The 17742-nt window shown below is 42.9% G+C and overlaps 1 protein-coding gene across 2 annotated transcripts in view; it reads left to right on the top strand.

Moving 5' to 3' along the window:
- DGKQ (diacylglycerol kinase theta) overlaps positions 1–17742 on the top strand; it is a 149417-nt gene that overhangs the window by 87279 nt on the left and 44396 nt on the right. For both annotated transcript variants that reach the window (XM_019490650.2, XM_059724538.1), the window contains exons 9-13: positions 625–848; positions 3065–3155; positions 12788–12842; positions 14611–14672; positions 14934–15084. In XM_019490650.2, coding sequence (XP_019346195.1) covers positions 625–848; positions 3065–3155; positions 12788–12842; positions 14611–14672; positions 14934–15084 — 583 coding nt within the window. The remainder of the gene's footprint in view (positions 1–624; positions 849–3064; positions 3156–12787; positions 12843–14610; positions 14673–14933; positions 15085–17742) is intronic.

The raw sequence follows: 17742 nt of genomic DNA, 5'->3' as shown, positions 1-17742 counted from the left end.
GGAGCATGGTTGGGGTGTGTGAAGGGGTGTGGGTGTGTGTGTATGGTAGAGGGTGCTTGCGGGACTCGCCCTATGACCACACACACATGCGCATGCACACACACCCTTCCGTCCCTCCTGGCCCTGGGGTACCAGTGCGGCCCCCTGCTCCTGCGGTACAGTGATACAGCCAGGGGCCATGTGATGCTGTGTGCAGGGAAAGCTGCCCCAGGCAGACACTTCTGGGTGGGTGGGGGTGGGGGGGCAGGGCTGGGCTGGCTTTTCTCCCGACCCGTGCCGGCTTCCTCTGGGTCCTACTGTCTCTTTCTCCTGTCAGCTTTCACAGGCAGCCAGAGGCAGATAAAATTTTTAGAAAATTAATATTTAGGTGCCCATCAGGCCGGATAGAATGGCTTGGCAGGCCGGATGTGGCCTATGGGCCATATTTTGCCCACCCCTGCCTTAGTATCTCAGTTTCCATGATCTCTGGACAGTAAGATGCTAGAGCCATCCAGTCTGGCTATACTACCAACCTCCCACCCAAATGCCCCCCCTGCTGAGCCCTTATAGGTTTTAACAGATACAATATGCTTAGCATACCTTTTCAAAGGAAGATCACTCACTCATTTGTATGTGATGTTGCAGGAGGCTGCGCTGAGGGCATACTACATAAATGATGATCAGCAAGACTATGAACTCCAGACATTTACTCAGCAGGCCTTGTTGTCTGATGACATTATCAACAGGAATGATGCCTCAGAAGAAATCTGTCCAGGTTCAGTATTCAGAGAGTCTGTTCCTGAAGCTTGGATCATAAGAGCCAAACCAAAGGACCATGAAGTATTACGAATATATCCTGCTTGGCTGAAGTAAGTGTTTTCTTTCAGTTTGCAAGGTTACTTAGCAGTTTTGCTTTCCTTAGTACTGGCAATCATTGGAGAGAGTATTACACAGGTGTAATGGAAGACAAAATCTGCTCAGCTGTGTCTGTTTTCTAGATTTTCATTAACTTTTGTAATGATGCTTGAAAGTCAATGCCTGTTGGTTCCTCTGTGTATTATGCAACTTTGTTCAGTTGTATCACTATGCTTTAATCCAAAAATGATGTAAATTTTTAAGTAGACTGTATCTACATATATACAATAACTTCAGAAGTGTTGATTGATTTGAATTGATTTGGTTTATATGTTGCTGTTCCTAAACAAAGCTCGGAGTGCCTTATGACAAAAGACAAAATAACTTAAAAACAATTAACTGGCTGGAAGCCCTGAACAGGTAGCTAACTGGCCTAGATGAGGAAGCTGGGGGAGTCACTCACTTAAAATAACACAACCAACTCATCCTAAAATTCAAAACAATCCATTCCATCTACTCTTGCCTTCCTGCCTATGACTTCAGAAACAGTCTCCCCTGCTCCGTATAGCCATGCTTACCAACCTCCATTCTCTACCTTGATAAAAAATAGATATTTCATTCCCATACTCCCTCACATCCGTGCCCACTCCCACTCCTCTATATTGCATCCAGGAGTGTTCCTTCTTCCTCAGTGTACCTCCATCTCCCATAGTGGGACCATGTGTGTCCCCAAAAGTCATTCATCCTTCCTTTTTCACCAAAGAATGCATTATTCAATTAATAAAAAATAAAAAGAAATACAAAAGCAGAGGAGCTTTATTTTTTTATTTTTAAAGAAAACATTAGGATTAAGAATTTATGTTAAATACTTTTCTTTGGAGCTTTTTGTCTTGTTTTTTTGGTAATACTACTGAAAGCTTGCCTATATCATTTTGACCCCCTAGGGAGTACTATTGTAAAAACATTCCCTGCTCATCCAGTTTCTCTTGTACATGTATTAAATGCCGAATACATCATGTGGCTGTGGTGTGTCATGAACCAGTAACCACACTCAAGAATGGTAGTAGTCTGAGAGCGCTACTGGGTGCATACTGAACAGCTCTGTCAACACAAGTTGTGGCATATGGAGCCAAGCATGCCATGTTTCCACACAGCATTCCTTAACAAGTTGTAGGTAGGGTAGGCATTAGGGGTGTGCGAAATGGGTTGTTTTCGATTCAGATTCAGCCCAAATCAGGGACGGTGATTTGATTCAGATCACTGTCCCGATTCAATTCAGCTGCATCTGAAGATTCGATGCTGATTCAGAGAATCAGCAATTTGGCTGTAGATGGGGCTCTAAATGTTTTTTCTACATACCTTGAAGTACCAGTTGCGGCTGGTGAATGCTGCAATGGTGGGGCAGATGGAGCATCCCACGGGGGGGGGGGGGGGGGGCAGACCCAGAAATGCTTCTGGTCCGCCGCCAAGCACGCTGGGACCCCCACCACCTCTGCACTCCTGTGGGATGCTCCATCTGCCACACCATCTTGGTGTTCATGAACCACCTGGTACCTTGAAGTATGTAGAAAAAACTTATAAAGCTGTGTTTATCTGAATCATTTGAATCTCTGTGAATCAGTTTGGAGGGTTCTGATTCGATTTGGAGAGATTAAAGGGTCTCCTGATTCAATTCGAAGATTTGGCCGCTGAATTGGGCTGAAACTCCGCCAAATCAAATCAGCAACCGAAGCTTCACACAGCCCTAGTAGGCATGCTTTAGGAGTTTTGTTTCAAACTGACTGGACAGCAAGACAAGACTGATATGCTTTATGGGCACTTGCATTTTACAGTCACTTCATGTTTTCTTTCAAAATTTTGTTTTCATTCTTGCTAAGATTGTCAGTATGCTGCCAAACTTTAGTCAGTGATCCTGTCAGTGACTTAGTGGACAGAGCATTATTGATTTCTTCTGTCCGTGATCAGATCTGCCTGTACAGTGTCATTTAGTTTTGAGATTTTGATGGCTGGTCTTAGGGATGGTAGTTCCCCTTTGACCAGGATGAAGTGGCTATACTCATCTCATGTAAGTTAGCAAACAGTTTTACTTCATCAATTAGTGAAATGTTCTTGTTATCCCTTGGAGGAATTGGAATCTGGGATCTTAAAGGAATTACCCCATTATTTTATTAGTCTTTTGGGGCTATCTATGCACAGTGACTTTGACAAATATATATTTTTATTCATTTAGAATTGGAATGGCCTACATCTCTCTACGAATAAATAAAGAAAGCACCACTCGGACTGTAATCGAAGAAGTTCTCCCACTACTGGGAAAACAGGTAAGCTCAAAATGAAGAGTGAGACCTTTGTAAGAGAGGACAAGGCAAGATGCCGCATTCATTGATTTAAGCACTTATTGTGTGTACACACACACACACACACACACACACACACACACACACACACACACACCCCTCGCATGTTCATACCCCGATTTCTGTTCTGGACTGGTATACGTTACCAGTCTCATTGGTGTTTGAGTTAACTTAGTGGCTAGCTAAGTTGATCACGAGTAGAAGCTGGGCTTTTGCTGGTCTGGCTTGTCAGGCGAACTGATGCTTCAGGGTGATATACAGAACAAGACCCAAAATTGACATGTCTCGCCCCATTTTTATACTTTTGCCAATTCACACACTCCTCTGGGCTTCTGCTGTGTTCCTTCTTGAAGATCAGTTGATTTTGTTCTCGTGCTGTTCTGGGGCAGATTCTTCTTGTTGTGGTCTTTAATCTGTCTGCGTTCTTCAGCCAGTCGCCAGCTGGCATTTTCCTTTTCCACAAACACACTCTCACCCATGTAGTATACAAAGGAGTGATAGGTCGAGCACTTATGTCAAGCTACAGAGCAATACAAAATGGAGTTTCTTAAGGCAGTGCAGAACTCAAGAAAATACATCAAGATAATACACAAGATTAAGGCAATAGGCAAAATCTATTTCCATGTTACTTACCTAACATAAAGTTGGTAATTATGCCATTTGCATAACATTCTTTTTTTGATCCTTCAAAACATTTTGTTTTGAATGGGTCACTAGAATTTTCAGTGTCAAATAGTTATAGTACACAGTTGAGTTTGTTCTTGTGTTGTACTAATAAGATAGTTAATTTGTGATTTCTGTTTTTGTAGTCAATAACTTAAGGTAGTTTAATTATTTTTTAAAGAGAAATGGAAATTAATTACATTATTCCCATCTCCAGGGATGATTTTTTTGTTTTGTGAATTGGGAAATAACAGTTTAGTGGTTTGTACCGTGGTTACATTATACATAACATTGTTGTACTGGTGGCTCAGAAACATTTCCTCTTTGCCAACCACTTTTTTTAACCCAATTATACATACATAACTTTCCCTATCATAATACACCTTAGTTGTTTTATTACTTAATTTCTTTCAATAGCAAGTAGACAGACTTGTGCTTTGTGTTAGGCAGGGCTCTTTTAAAATGGGAAGTGTTGCACATATCTGTTGTTGTGGTGTCCATTTATCACAAACTCAATGATCTCTGATATTTTTATTGGTATTTACGTGTCCCCCTAGTGAGCAAAGTATTTAGTAGTGCTTGCCTTGTTTCTTAATGCTTCCAAATCCACAGAATTTAAAATCCCTGTTTCTGCTTCTATTTCTTTTAATATTAAATTAGTTAAATTATGTTTTTTCTGAGTATTTTCACGCTTGAATGATTGTTACCAGGCATTAAGCAAGGGAGCACTTTAGGACCTGTACGTGGGTTTAATTTAAATTGTTTCTGGCCCAACTGATTTTGATATGCAAGGTAACTATTAAGGATGTTGATTGTATCTCTACAGGGGGCTGAAACCTAAGCAACTGAGGAAGAGGTGCCTCAGTAGGATTCCCCTGTAGAAAAGTGAACACCTGCTGAGTTACAGGCTAACAAGATTTAAAGGGACAGTTAAAGGGATTATATTGATACACCACCAATTTCTGTAGATTCCTGGCATTTACTTGAAATAAGGAGCCTTGTGTTTGATTAGGATAAGATTCCCAATAGCTAGGTAAAGAAGTTTCTAGAATATATTTAAATTCCTCTATAGTGTTAAACCTTGTGGGTTTTTTTTATTATTTAATTCCACATCCCCAGGTGTGATTAGTGTCACTTGTATGGTTTACCCAAACTCCAACTTACACAGAATTTATGGCAGGTACAGTGTTATCCTGATATATGTGAACAAGGTGGTTGTTTTAGCACCATTTAACATGATGTTAAATTTGGTATTTGGGTTTTTTTGTGGTTTCTTTGAAGTGTATGAGGCCCAGGTAATGGTTTTAGACGGTTGCGAAAAACACTTTTTCCACATATCACAAAGGGGTCTTCCTTCTTCAGCACCAAATAGAATAGTAAAGACAAGATACCGATTACTTAATACAAACACAAAAACAGACTTACACATCTTTTGCTTTACAGACTTTTAAAAGGATATCTCTGTAAGACACTTGTGCAATTTAAAATTCTTAAAAGAAAAAAAACATAACAATACACTGATAAATTTTAACGAAGCAAAAAGCAACAAGCAAGGCTAAGCTAAAATACCTAGGGCTCGTGCCATTTCTCTCTCCCTCGCACTCTCTCTCTTTCACGTGTGTGTTAAATTTGAAAAACATAAACATTACAAGTAAAAGTGTTAAGAGAATAATTTCAGCTGGGAAACATGAACCCACTTGAGTTTCCTATCCTTTTTGATTTGATAGACCGAAGGACTTAGTCTATTGACTATGGGATATGGACCCATTCATTTTGAGTCTAGGATATCCCAGTTTTGGATACATTACTTGGTTTTCTGTTTTCCACAGTGCTGAGTCTGTGGCCTTTTGTTTCTGTATTGCTATGTTTCTTTTTTTAATGGCCTCATTAATTGTGTGTTGCAGGGTATGCTTATCTGTTAGTAGTTGTTTTAACCATTTAAAATAGTTATTTTTTGTGTCCACAAGATGGCTGTCTAGATATTTTGTAAATTGTTTTGGATTTATCATTAGTTGCATAGGTTGCCCAAATAAAATTCAACCATACCAGATTCTAGTTTGCAGCCCGTTACTGCTGCGGATGGCAGCTAAAATTAAAGGTAATTTTTTAGGCAAATTTTTTCCTGTATGGTCTACGTAGTACCTCTTTGATGGTACGGTTTATCTGTTCAACTTAGCCTGAAGATAAAGGTTGATATGAGATGTGTAATTTTAATTCTTAGGGCTTGAAGCATCATAGTAAATACTGTTCCTACGAAGGCCCCTCCATTGTCAGAGTCAATAATTTTAGGAGTCTCGTATTTGCATACTGCTTCAGTGAAAAGCTTTTGGCTGCTATCCCAGTACTGTTGTTCTTAGTAGAAAAAGCTTCTATCTACCTAGAAAATGCATTAATAATTTTATAAGCAAATACCCGAATCCTTCCTTCCTTCTAGGTAATTTGTTAATAAAATCAATTTGAATTCGGTGCCATGGTCTGAAGCGTCTTTGACACATCATTGGTTGCCAGTGTAGGGGTCGAGACTTTTCCATGGCACATTGAACACAGTTTTTAACCCACATTTTCATATTATTTTTTAATACTTTTTCAATTAGCAATTTGCTTGACTTGTCGCAAAGTTCCCTCAATTTCTTTATGCATAAATTGGTGTGCTACATTAATCAGTTTTTGTTATTTTATTTTACTAAGGATGTGTTGGAATGGCTGCTGAGGTAACTCATCCTCAATATTAGTGTTTAAAGGGTTTGTTTGGTCTGACTTTTTTGTGTAATTCCTGGTGACTATTGTTGTAGGTCTTTCTTTAGGTCTTTCTTTTGTTAGGGTATTTAATTTATTGTTCCAGTATGTTTTCAAACTACTATCTTTATTGTGTGCCTTTATGTGTTTTTTTTTTTTTTTTTTAAATGGGAGTGCTGGTTACCCAGTGGAAAATCCACTGCCACTCTTACATATGCAGTGTCCTTTCCATTTGTACCTTTCCAATTATTTCTTTCCCAATCATACATCTAGTACTGAATTTCTTTCATACACAAGTTACTGTTAGTGTAACTATACACTGATGGGGAGCTTTTTTATATAACTTGAAAACCTGGTAAATAGCATGAAGTTATGCATTCTGAGCAGAGCTATGGTCTACGTTGCCTTCCAAAATTTACCCCTGTAGCTTACAGCTGCATATTTGACACACTTTTTTTCTATTTATTATCATTAAACTTTCATTTGTGAACTATACAGCCTTTTAGTGTCTAATTCCTCTAATGGTGGTGCTTTTACTAAAGCTTTCCTCTGTTCTCAGGTGACTTTAGGGCATTCATGATATTGTTTCTTCTTAATTAAGGCATGAGTTAGCATGTCAGGGCTTAGACACTTTCAGTAGTGACTCCTCTGTTGATTAAAATCAGAGTCCATTGTGCCATGTGCGTGTTAGACACCTTGTTTCACTAATTTGCCAGATATCTTGTATTTGAGGGGAGAGCGTGTGCTCTGGATGGTGATATGAGCAATACCAATAAGGGGCTTAAAAGATTGTACTGCCCAAACTGCCACTAAGCATTTTCGCTCATAGGGATCAAAATTTACTTTTGTTCCCTGAAGCTTCCTGGATTCATAAGCTACTGCCACTAATTTGCCTGCCTTATTAGTTTGAAGTAGTGTTGCAGCTAAAGTCGCCTTTCATTTGCTGCTAAGTGAATTACAAATGGCCTTGATTCATCAGGGAAACACAAAGCTGGAGCCGTTAAGGCTTTTTGTTTTAAGGTACTTAAGGCTGCTTCTTGTTTGGGTCCCCAAAGCCACGAAGTCTTTTTCTTTAACAGTTTCCACAATGGAAGAATGATTTTTGCATACTTGTGAACGACAGGTTTTAGAAAGTTAAATCCTCCAAGCAGGACCCTCAGGCAGTGGCGATGCATGGGGCGTGCACGTGCACCCCATGAGAGCGCTAGTGTACCCCCTGACAGGTCATGATTCCCACTTGGGTGATGGGCGGGGGGGGAGTAGGGGCAGGCAGGAGTGCTGGTGCCCCCCCTGTGAGTGCCAGCTGGGGGGTGGGGGCACCAGGTAAAGCACTGCTGGCACTTCCTGGTCTGCAAGATTGGTCATTCCCTTTCTATTCCTCCCCCCCCCCCCCCCCCCCCCCCCCCCCGACTCAGGTGGCACCAGTCGCCCATGTCCTCAGGGAATGTGCATCTGTGGGCGCTGGTATCTTTATTAGGGCCTGCACTTTTTGCTAATCTACCTGTTTCCCCTCCTTTTTAATGATTATACCTAAATACGTTGCTTGTGGTTGCACTAATGCCTTTTCCAGATTAACTTTAAACCCAATATCTTGAATAAGAGTCGGAACGCTTTTGGTGAGCTGCTGTACTTTTTGTGTTTCTTCAAAAAAGAAGATATTATTTACATAGGAGAAGATGAAGGGTTTTTCTCATGGAGACAAGCGATTTAGCATATTTATCACATGATGGTGTGTTATGGCTGGGGAACTGTGAAAGCCGAGGCAGACGGCAAAAAATATATTGCTGCCCCACGTCGTAAAAGCAAACCTATCTTGTGGTTCTTGGTGTAAAGGAATAGCAAAGAACAGTTTGCTAAGTCAGTTACAGAAAAGTATCTTGCTGTAGCTTGTACCTCCTGTGTGACCTTTGTCATGTCAGCCACAATAGGAGCCATGAGTACCGTGCCTTTATTAACTCTACTTCCCTTTCCTTCTTGTTGATAAGGTTGGAGGGTCTGATATAAATTGCTTCTACCTCTACCACGTTCTCCACTTCTACCTGTAGAGTGGCCCCTTTCTGATTTAAACTGGGCACCACTCTCATTAGTGTGTGTGACTGTATCCAGGGCTGCTGCAAATGGTACTCTTTTTTTGTTGTTGTTGTTGTTTAATCTGTGGAGCTGCATGGGTCAGAATCTGCCTGACCTGATCCCAGATAGTGATTAGGGAATCGGGTTGCCTCGCAGCCAGTGTCCCAATTTGGCTAGCATATTGGGGAGCAAGTGAGGCTGTGCAGTCTTGGAGAGCGTTTACACCAAAATAGACTGTATGAAGGTTAGCTGCAGCATGCCCCTGAGCATTTATGGGCTGAGATACCACTGCCATCAGATGCATCAAGCCCCATCGATAAAGGTATGGTTCAGGGTTGTCTTTGGGACCTTTCAAACGTAGCTGCAGTTTGCACTTGCAACCGTCACCTTCCTATTTGTTCTCCCAGAACTGTCAAAAGAGGTAAAGCATTTGCATGGTTCCTGAACACCACCCGATCTACAACCCCTTGTAGTTTGGTGGCAGCACAGGTGGTAAAAAGGCGTTTGAACTCTTCTATGGTTAACCCCTCCTGGACACTCAGTTGTAAGGCACAAACGGCCTACTGGGACAGATTTTTTTCTGGTTAAAACTCCCAGTGGTTGTGCCATGGCCTGTATGTGGAGAGGGGAACTACAGTTCGGGCTTTGGGTGTTATATGATCCTGATTATCCTTACTTTCAGTAACCTGGGTAACTGCTGCAACAGGTTTTCCTTCCCCATTCTGAATATCTCCATTCTATGCCTTACGGGGTCCAAAGGGGCCTCTTCCCAATCTTGATCTTTACAATAATCTTCTGGAACCGCAGCTACCTGGAGAGTAGTAAAACCTAATTTTTGTTTTAGGTGTTTAATGATAGATTCATAGTAGCTATGGTTAGCAGGGGCTTTTCCATTTTCTAGGGTAAACTGATGCACCATACCCTTTAAAACCTCCGTTTCTTTTTTATATTTAGCCTGGTCATCCACCGTTCTTAACAATTCACTTTTTTTTAATTTTCCCTGCTTGGTATGCTTCCTGCAAAGGCTCCAGCTGACTTTGAGTTCCCAGGGCTATAGCCTTCCATCTCTCCGGAGTCTCAACCTGCTGTACCTCCTTTTGTAGTGCACTGTTCTCATGTTTCTCTCCCGTTACTTTAGCATATGCATCCTGGCATCCTTCCCAAAGTAACCAAAAGACTGTGGGCAGGCAGCCAGCCCTTTATTATACTCAGTATAAAAAAGGGTTGGCTGCAGGTCTGCAGTATGCCAGTCACTGCCGGTCTGGGGTCACTTCCAGTCCGTGGCAGCTAACCCTCTTGTGGACTGGCAGCCAGCCCTTCGGCCCTGTACTGGGCCACAGCCCGGCGATTGGGAACCCCTGCCTTAGCCTCTTCACTGAGGCCTTCCCATTTCTTGGCTAGGTAGTCTGTTGGGTCTAGGAAAAGTGTCTAGGGCTTTGAAACCATCCTGGCACTAGGACGTGCTTCCAGGCAGGTCTGGGGTCTGGGTGTTAGCCCAGGTACCCAGGAGAAATGTGCCTTTTTGGCCCAGTTGGTACAGGCTGAGGAGGTGTGCTCATAGGCCCACTGGCACTCGGGGACTGGACATCACCCTCACTGCTCATAGAAACAGTTATGTCATCAGCATACATCACCACCTTAACTGTAGGGCCAGCAGCTAGGGCTGCAGCTGTTGGGAGTGCCAGGCCCATCAGGCACTGCTGCAGCATGTGGAACAATGATTCAGTGGCTAGGGCAGAGCATTCCAGAGAAAGGACAGCCCTGCTGGATGCCCCTTTATACTGGGAATGGGGCACATAGCTCTCCGTTCACTTTAACAAAGCTAGAGATTCATAGATGTTAGGGTCGGAAGGGACCTCAATATATCATCGAGTCCGACCCCCTGCATAAGCAGGAAAGAGTGCTGGGTCTAGATGACCCCAGCTAGATGCTCATCTAACCTCCTCTTGAAGACCCCCAGGGTAGGGGAGAGCACCACCTCCCTTGGGAGCCCATTCCAGACCTTGGCCACTCTAACTGTGAAGAAGTTCTTCCTAATGTCCAATCTAAATCTGCTCTCTGCTAGCTTGTGGCCATTATTTCTTGTAACCCCCGGGGGCGCCTTGTTGAATAAATACTCACCAATTCCCTTCTGTGCCCCCGTGATGAACTTATAGGCAGCCACAAGGTCGCCTCTCAACCTTCTCTTGCGGAGCCTGAAAAGGTCCAGTTTCTCTAGTCTCTCCTCGTAGGGCTTGGTCTGCAGGCCCTTAACCATACGAGTGGCCCTTCTCTGGACCCTCTCCAGGTTATCCGCATCCTTCTTGAAGTGTGGCGCCCAGAATTGCACGCAGTACTCCAACTGCGGTCTGACCAGTGCCCGATAGAGGGGAAGTATCACCTCCTTGGACCTATTCGTCATGCATCTACTGATGCACGATAAAGTGCCATTGGCTTTTTTGATGGCTTCGTCACACTGCCGGCTCATGTTCATCTTGGAGTCCGCTAGGACTCCAAGATCCCTTTCCACCTCTGTGCCACCCAGCAGGTCATTTCCTAGGCTGTAGGTGTGCTGGACATTTTTCCTCCCTAGGTGCAGCACTTTGCATTTCTCCTTGTTGAACTGCATTCTGTTGTTTTCTGCCCACTTGTCCAACCTATCCAGGTCTGCTTGCAGCTGTTTCCTGCCCTCCGGCGTGTCCACATCTCCCCATAGCTTTGTGTCATCTGCAAACTTGGACAGAGTACATTTCACTCCCTCGTCCAAGTCACTGATGAAGACATTAAAGAGTATTGGTCCAAGGACCGAGCCCTACGGGATCCCACTGCCCACACCCTTCCAGGTCGAAACCGACCCATCTACCACGACTCTCTGGGTGCGACCCTCCAGCCAATTCGCCACCCACCGGACTGTGTAGTCATCCAAGTCACAGCCTCTTAATTTGTTCACCAGTATGGGGTGGGATACCGTATCGAAGGCCTTCCTGAAGTCTAAGTATATGACATCCACCCCTCCTCCTGTGTCCAGGCGTTTCGTAACCTGGTCATAAAAAAGAGACTAGATTGGTCAGGCACGATCTGCCTGCCACGAACCTGTGCTGGTTTCCCCTCAGCATAATTTGTCCTGCTGGGCTCTCACAAACGTGAGCCTTGATAATTTTTTCAAAGACTTTGCCAAGGATGGAGGTGAGACTGACTGGTCTATAGTTGCCCGGGTCCTCCTTCCTCCCCTTTTTGAAAATGGGGACCACGTTGGCCCTAGATGTCTTAGGACAGGACCTGGATAACATTGAAGTGATGACAGGCACAAAACCAAAGGCTTCCATAGTCTGGAATCGGAAGTGGTAGTTGACCCGATTAAAGGGAGATCAGGATGATGTTCAAGCCAAGCAGTTCAGCAGCTTCCAGCAGGTCACGTAGCAGAAACAGGTCATCCTGGATGGATCTTCTGGGTATGCAGTAGCTCTGTTTGGGGCCTACGTCAAAAGCCATGACCGTTTTGAGCCAGCTGGCCAGGGTTTAGGTCGGGATTTGTAATTGGCATACAGGAGAGATACTGGTTGTCAGTTATTAATTGTTATCATGATCCTCTTTCTTGGACATTACTATGAGGACTGCTTGCCAGGGGAGGGGGAAGGAGAGTTTGTTTAATAGGCAAACAAAACAAAAATCATGATTCCTCTTATCATCGAGTATCAGGTGTGTCATATTAAACAATGTGATGTCCATGCAACAATGTATTATTTCTTAGAGAGGACAGGTTTGTTGTGATAGTAGCTATTTATAATTAATATAAATTTTAAGCTAAGTCTGCTTCCATGAACTGACTAAATCACCGGTGTGGGAGTGTATTAGAAGTGCTGTCAGCTACTGAAGTGGAGAGACTGAGTGTTGTTCAGCAGTTATTTCTCCAGATGCCTTTTTTAGAGTGCTCTGGCAGCTAAAGAAACAGGTATCTGAGTCTTTGCATGCGAGGAACAAGTAGAATGTATGGAAGAGTTTCCAGACGAATGAAGCACAAGGTAATTTAAAACTATTTAACTGCATGTGTAGGTGCATTAATATTGTAATTTAACCATTAAAATGCAAAGCTAAAGCAAGAGTATTATCTGTTACAATGTAAATCTAACTATTACATATTTTGGCAGGTAGAATGTATTGATAACTACAAATTGGTGGAAGTATTCATGGGCAGTAAACAAGGTAAGTCAAAAAATGTTTCCTGAACACAGCATGGTTGAGTGCTATCACGTATACCAGGGCTGTCCAACTTCTAACTGGTGGGGAGGGTCACACACCCCACATGCCATACTCAGGACTGCAGTGCCCCCATCTCCCTGCTGAACCAAGCACCAGGGTTTCCCTTGCTGCTGCTCTGCCCCCCACCCCTGGTCACTGTCATTGCTGCTCTGTGTCCTGGCTGCAAGCTCCCTTGCAACTTCAGTGCTGCAGGTGCACTGAAGGCTGTACCATGATGCACCTCCCTGCCTCCTGGGCCAGATGTAAGGGCAGGAAGGAGAAATTAGAGAGCTGGAAGCCTGTTGCAGCTGGAGCAATGGGAGGAGCAGTGGCCAGGTGGGAGCCCAGGGTGTAATTTAACCCTTTGGGGACTGTATGCAGCCCATGGGCCACCAGTTGGACAGCCCTAATACATACATACATGTGTTTATTTTAATAAATGCCCTATTTAGTTTTTACAGATGATCCCTTTGAATTGAAAGTATACAACTACACTGAAATATTTAATTAGAAGTGCTGTTTATTCTTTAAAAATGTGCTCCCACAGATTTTATTTAGTTCTTTTACTGTTAAGAAGGGGAGAGAGAACGTTTATGGGGATTAGTGCTACAAATGTGGGAATCCATGCTACACTTGTGAGGTGAATAAGGAACAGGCTGTAAGGGAGACTACAGGTTATGTTGAAAAGGGAATTATCTGGCTGAAATGTGGTTACAGAGAGGTCGTTAGCCATATTCATCGGAAGTCAGCCAGAAGACAGAGCAAGGTGTCACCTTATAGAATAATTTGAAGTAGGCTGTTACCTATGAAGGCTTATGCATTTCTGAATAAGTTAGTAACGGTTAGTCTGTAAGGTGCCACCTTGCCTTGTCTTATGCCTGTAATATGATCACCAGTGGTTTTCATCAGGGATTGATCTTGCAATCTACCCTGTTTTAATATCTTTTTATTAATGATCTTGGCACTGGAATTGGCATGTAGTTCTGGCACAGTGTTCTACATGTGATGTAGTCATGTGTTTCTAGTCACCAGATTGGGATATAAAAGTAGCTCCTGTAATGGGAAAGACATCTGATAATCCCATGCCTTCAGGATTTTCTGGTTGCCCATTGACACCAGAAAGAAAACATTTTCTGTTTGTGAGTGCTGCTGGCTTCCTCTGAAGCACTGGAACGTTGTTTACAGCTAAGACAGTTTTTGGCTGAGGTATACTGATGCTCCTGCCAGTACTAAAAGCCTTGGAGGTCTTTGGAGCAGTTATTCCACTATGCTACACTGTTATGGACTTTGGAGGGTTTTCCCTCATTTGTAGCATGGGGCATGGTCCTCTTCCTAGGATTTCCTGGGTGTTTTTTTAACCATTTCTCTACCATTGTACTGGCAGAGTATTGGCAGTCTCTCATCCCCCCTGCTTTTATCTGAGGTGTGTTAAAGGGGGTCCTTGATATTGTGGGTACTGTGTAGAGGTGCACCAATACATCGGTCTGACATCAGATTGGTACCAATTATAAAGAAAATTAAAAATAGTGCTGTTAAAAGTATTTTCAGACCTTTCTGAGGGTGACTGATAGCTTAACATTTGTATACGTTGCTTGTGTAAATCAGAGAGAGCAGTGAATCAGAGTTAAAGACATTACATTCTCTTACAATAGTGATCTAACCTTTTTATTGTCGATTTTCAATTAAGCGCTGAAATAACAAGCCTGGTAATTATTTCAAATTTTTATTTTAGTTCAGCGGATGGTTTTGGATGACCAGGAATTGATCATAAACAGACTAAAGGATATAAGAAAGGTAAACAAAAAGGAAAATACAATTTATACTTCAATTGGGTGACTACTTTTTCTTTTTTCTGCAAAATTTCTGGATAAATTTAGTTTTCATTACATGGAGGAATCACTGTCTGTCTGTAGACTTCCATGTAGAACAGTGAAATATTGCAGCTTAAGGTGTAGTGATTTATAATTCTTTCCAGGCACAGAAAGTTTTGGTGATTAATGGGTTTTATACTTGAGTGCTCTGTGGTGTAGTGTGACAAATTCTGCTTTGTTGTAGACTTCAATACGTCAGATGAATCAAACAAGATTTTACATTGTACAAAATACTAAATCAGTTGTGCGAGTAAATCTGTTTGTTGGTGGTCTGCCACCTCAACTCTCAGCTGAAGACTATACTAACATCCTTAAGGAGGAATTGGCTATCAAAAGTAAGTAAACTATCTTGAAAGATGTCTACTTTAAGATTCTTTTCTATTGACTAAAATTATATAGTAAACTCTCATCTCTTCTGAATTTCTTTTAATATGCTTGTGCCTGGTTTAGAGGTAAGTGTCATTTTTTTTACACAGCTATATTCCTCTGGTTATATATATTATCTGAAATAGTACCCTGTTTTCTTCTGTTTCATCCAAACAGACTGATTTTTGAATAAGGAAAAAAAGTATGGGACAGCTTGCTATACAGGCTTTGAAGGATGGTGTTTGTGCTATCTCAGTCACCTTTATATATGTCCACTGACATTAACCATTTAGTCTTTTTCTAAAACTATTATTAGTCCTTTTTAAAATAAAGTTAGAGTTTTAATTCCTATTCCAAATATAGTTCTAATTCTGCAGGAATGCCAGTTTTGGCATTGTGACTTGCATACATTTTAAGAGGGGGGGGGAACAGTTCAACCCCCCCCCCCAAAAACCTTCTTCAAGGAATTCTAGCCATCCATGTTCCTTGTAGTGATACGCACTCTACATGCACTTTTACTTCAGTCTTTTTTGCTTTTTCAATAATTGCAAGGTGCTCATGCACCTCCTTCTTCCTTGTGCTTTGGAACAGGCAGTATCCTCAGTCCTCAACAGCAGGTTCTTCTGTTCCTCAGTGAATGTTTTCAAGGGAATTTCCTATGTCCCTTTCTTACCATTAAGGCCAGTTATGACAAGAGACCTTCCTACAAAGTTGACTATATATATATTACTCAAACGTCTCAAAGGTCACAGTAAGGCAAGCATGCACATCGAGATCTTGGACCTCAGGATAGATGTCAGGTTCTACAAGACTTTCTGCACTGTACTTAATATTACTGCACCCAGCATTTTTGGATTAAATCACTGCTGTATTCTACATCAACTGGCAAAGTGGGGTAATATCTTTCAGCTATGCAGGAAATGACGTGTAACTGATGCATTTACTGTTTACTCTTGGTGATGCATCTTCCAGTTCTTCAAAACAGCTGGGTGGTATTCGCAACAGGTACATGTCTCCAAATCATGAATGATACATTAAGAAATAGGTTTTGGGACATCTTCTCCAAGTGGTGTTACCTAGATGTCTTTCCCCCTCATTGCCTTCCAGAGTAACAACTGGTGTACCTTCTGTTCTAGGGGAGGCCTCAGCTCTGATATCCTGTCTAAAGCTTTTTTATTTGTTGATGCCTGTCTAGTTGGGAGGAGGTATCAAGTGGGGTTCCTCAGAGGTCTGTTGCGTATCCAGTATTGCTCAACATCTTCATTAATTATTTGGATCATGGGTGTCAAACATGCAGCCCGTGGGCTGGATCCAATCTGTGGAACCATTTCCTCTAGCCCACTGGTAGTCCAGTAGATTACTGGAAGCTAAGAGGTACGGCCTGCTGCAGAATTTGGGGTCCTTGGATACCAATGAACCAATTTGCATATCAGTGCTGCCCATATGCAGCCTACATGCCTTGAGTCCCGTGTTACTGCCCAGCTGCAGTTCTGAGCTGCTGCATGTCCCCTGGTCTGCGCTGCTACCCTGCTCAAGCCCCGTTATGCTGCCTGGCCAGAGCCCCACACTGCCACACTTTGACAAACTTGGTTCATTGTTCATAGGATAGGATTGAGTGCACACTTAGCAGACTTGCAGATCTGGGTTGAGTTGCAGACACTGGGGAGTACAGGGTTAGGATCCAGAATGACCTGGATAGACTGAAAAAAATGGTCCACAGTCAAGCAGGTGAGATTCAGCAAGGAAAAGTCCTGCACTTGGAACAGTAATTGTTGCACAAATGGAGACTGGGGAATGACTGACTAGGCTGCAGTACTGCAGAGAAGAACCTGGGGGTTACAGTAGAGCATAAGCTGAATATGAGTCACTGATATGCTTTTGTTACAAAAAGCCGACAGCGCACTGGGTTGTATTACCAGAAGCATCACTTGGAAATCAAGGGAAGTGCTGCTTCAGCTCTACTTAGCACTGGTGAGGCCTTACCTGGGAGTATTGTGTCGAGTTTTGGGGCCCACATTTCAAGAAGCATGTGGAGGGTTTGGAAAGAGTCCAGCACACAGCAACAAAAATGATTAGAGGTCTGAGAAGAAAGACTTATGAGCAAAGGAGAGAACTAGGGTTATTTAGTCTGGGAAAGAGAAGACTGAGGGAGGATTTGATAATTGTCTTCAAATACCTGAAGGGCAGTTAGAGAGGGGATGGAAGTAAGCTTTTTACTGTGGCCATAGGGCAGGGGCAGGCAGTTATTTTGGGTGGAGGGCCACTTACTGAGTTTTGGCAAGCCATCGAGGGCCACATGATGGGCAGCTAGGGGCAGATAACTATTAATTTTCTCAATTTTTTAGGGGCCCTGCAGGCTGGATAGAATGGCCTGGCGGGCTGCATCTGGCCTCCAGGCCGCATTTTGCCCACCCCTGCCTTAGGGGATAGGACTAGGAGCAATGACCTCAAGCTGCAGCAGAGGAAATTGAGGCTGGAGATTAGGAGGAACTTCCTGATTATGAAGGTGGTCAAGCACTGGAATGGGCCACCTAGAGAAATTGTGGAATGTCCATCCCTGGAAGTTTTCAAGAGCAGGTTGGACATTTGCCTGGTGGGGGGGGGCTTGTTCAGGGATGATCCTGCCT

The sequence above is a fragment of the Alligator mississippiensis genome, chromosome 3 (assembly GCF_030867095.1).
Source record: "Alligator mississippiensis isolate rAllMis1 chromosome 3, rAllMis1, whole genome shotgun sequence".
In the NCBI taxonomy this organism is placed as follows: domain Eukaryota; kingdom Metazoa; phylum Chordata; order Crocodylia; family Alligatoridae; genus Alligator; species Alligator mississippiensis.
The sequence above is the reverse complement of the archived record's forward strand: the minus strand, read 5'-3'. Positions and strand labels throughout refer to the sequence as shown.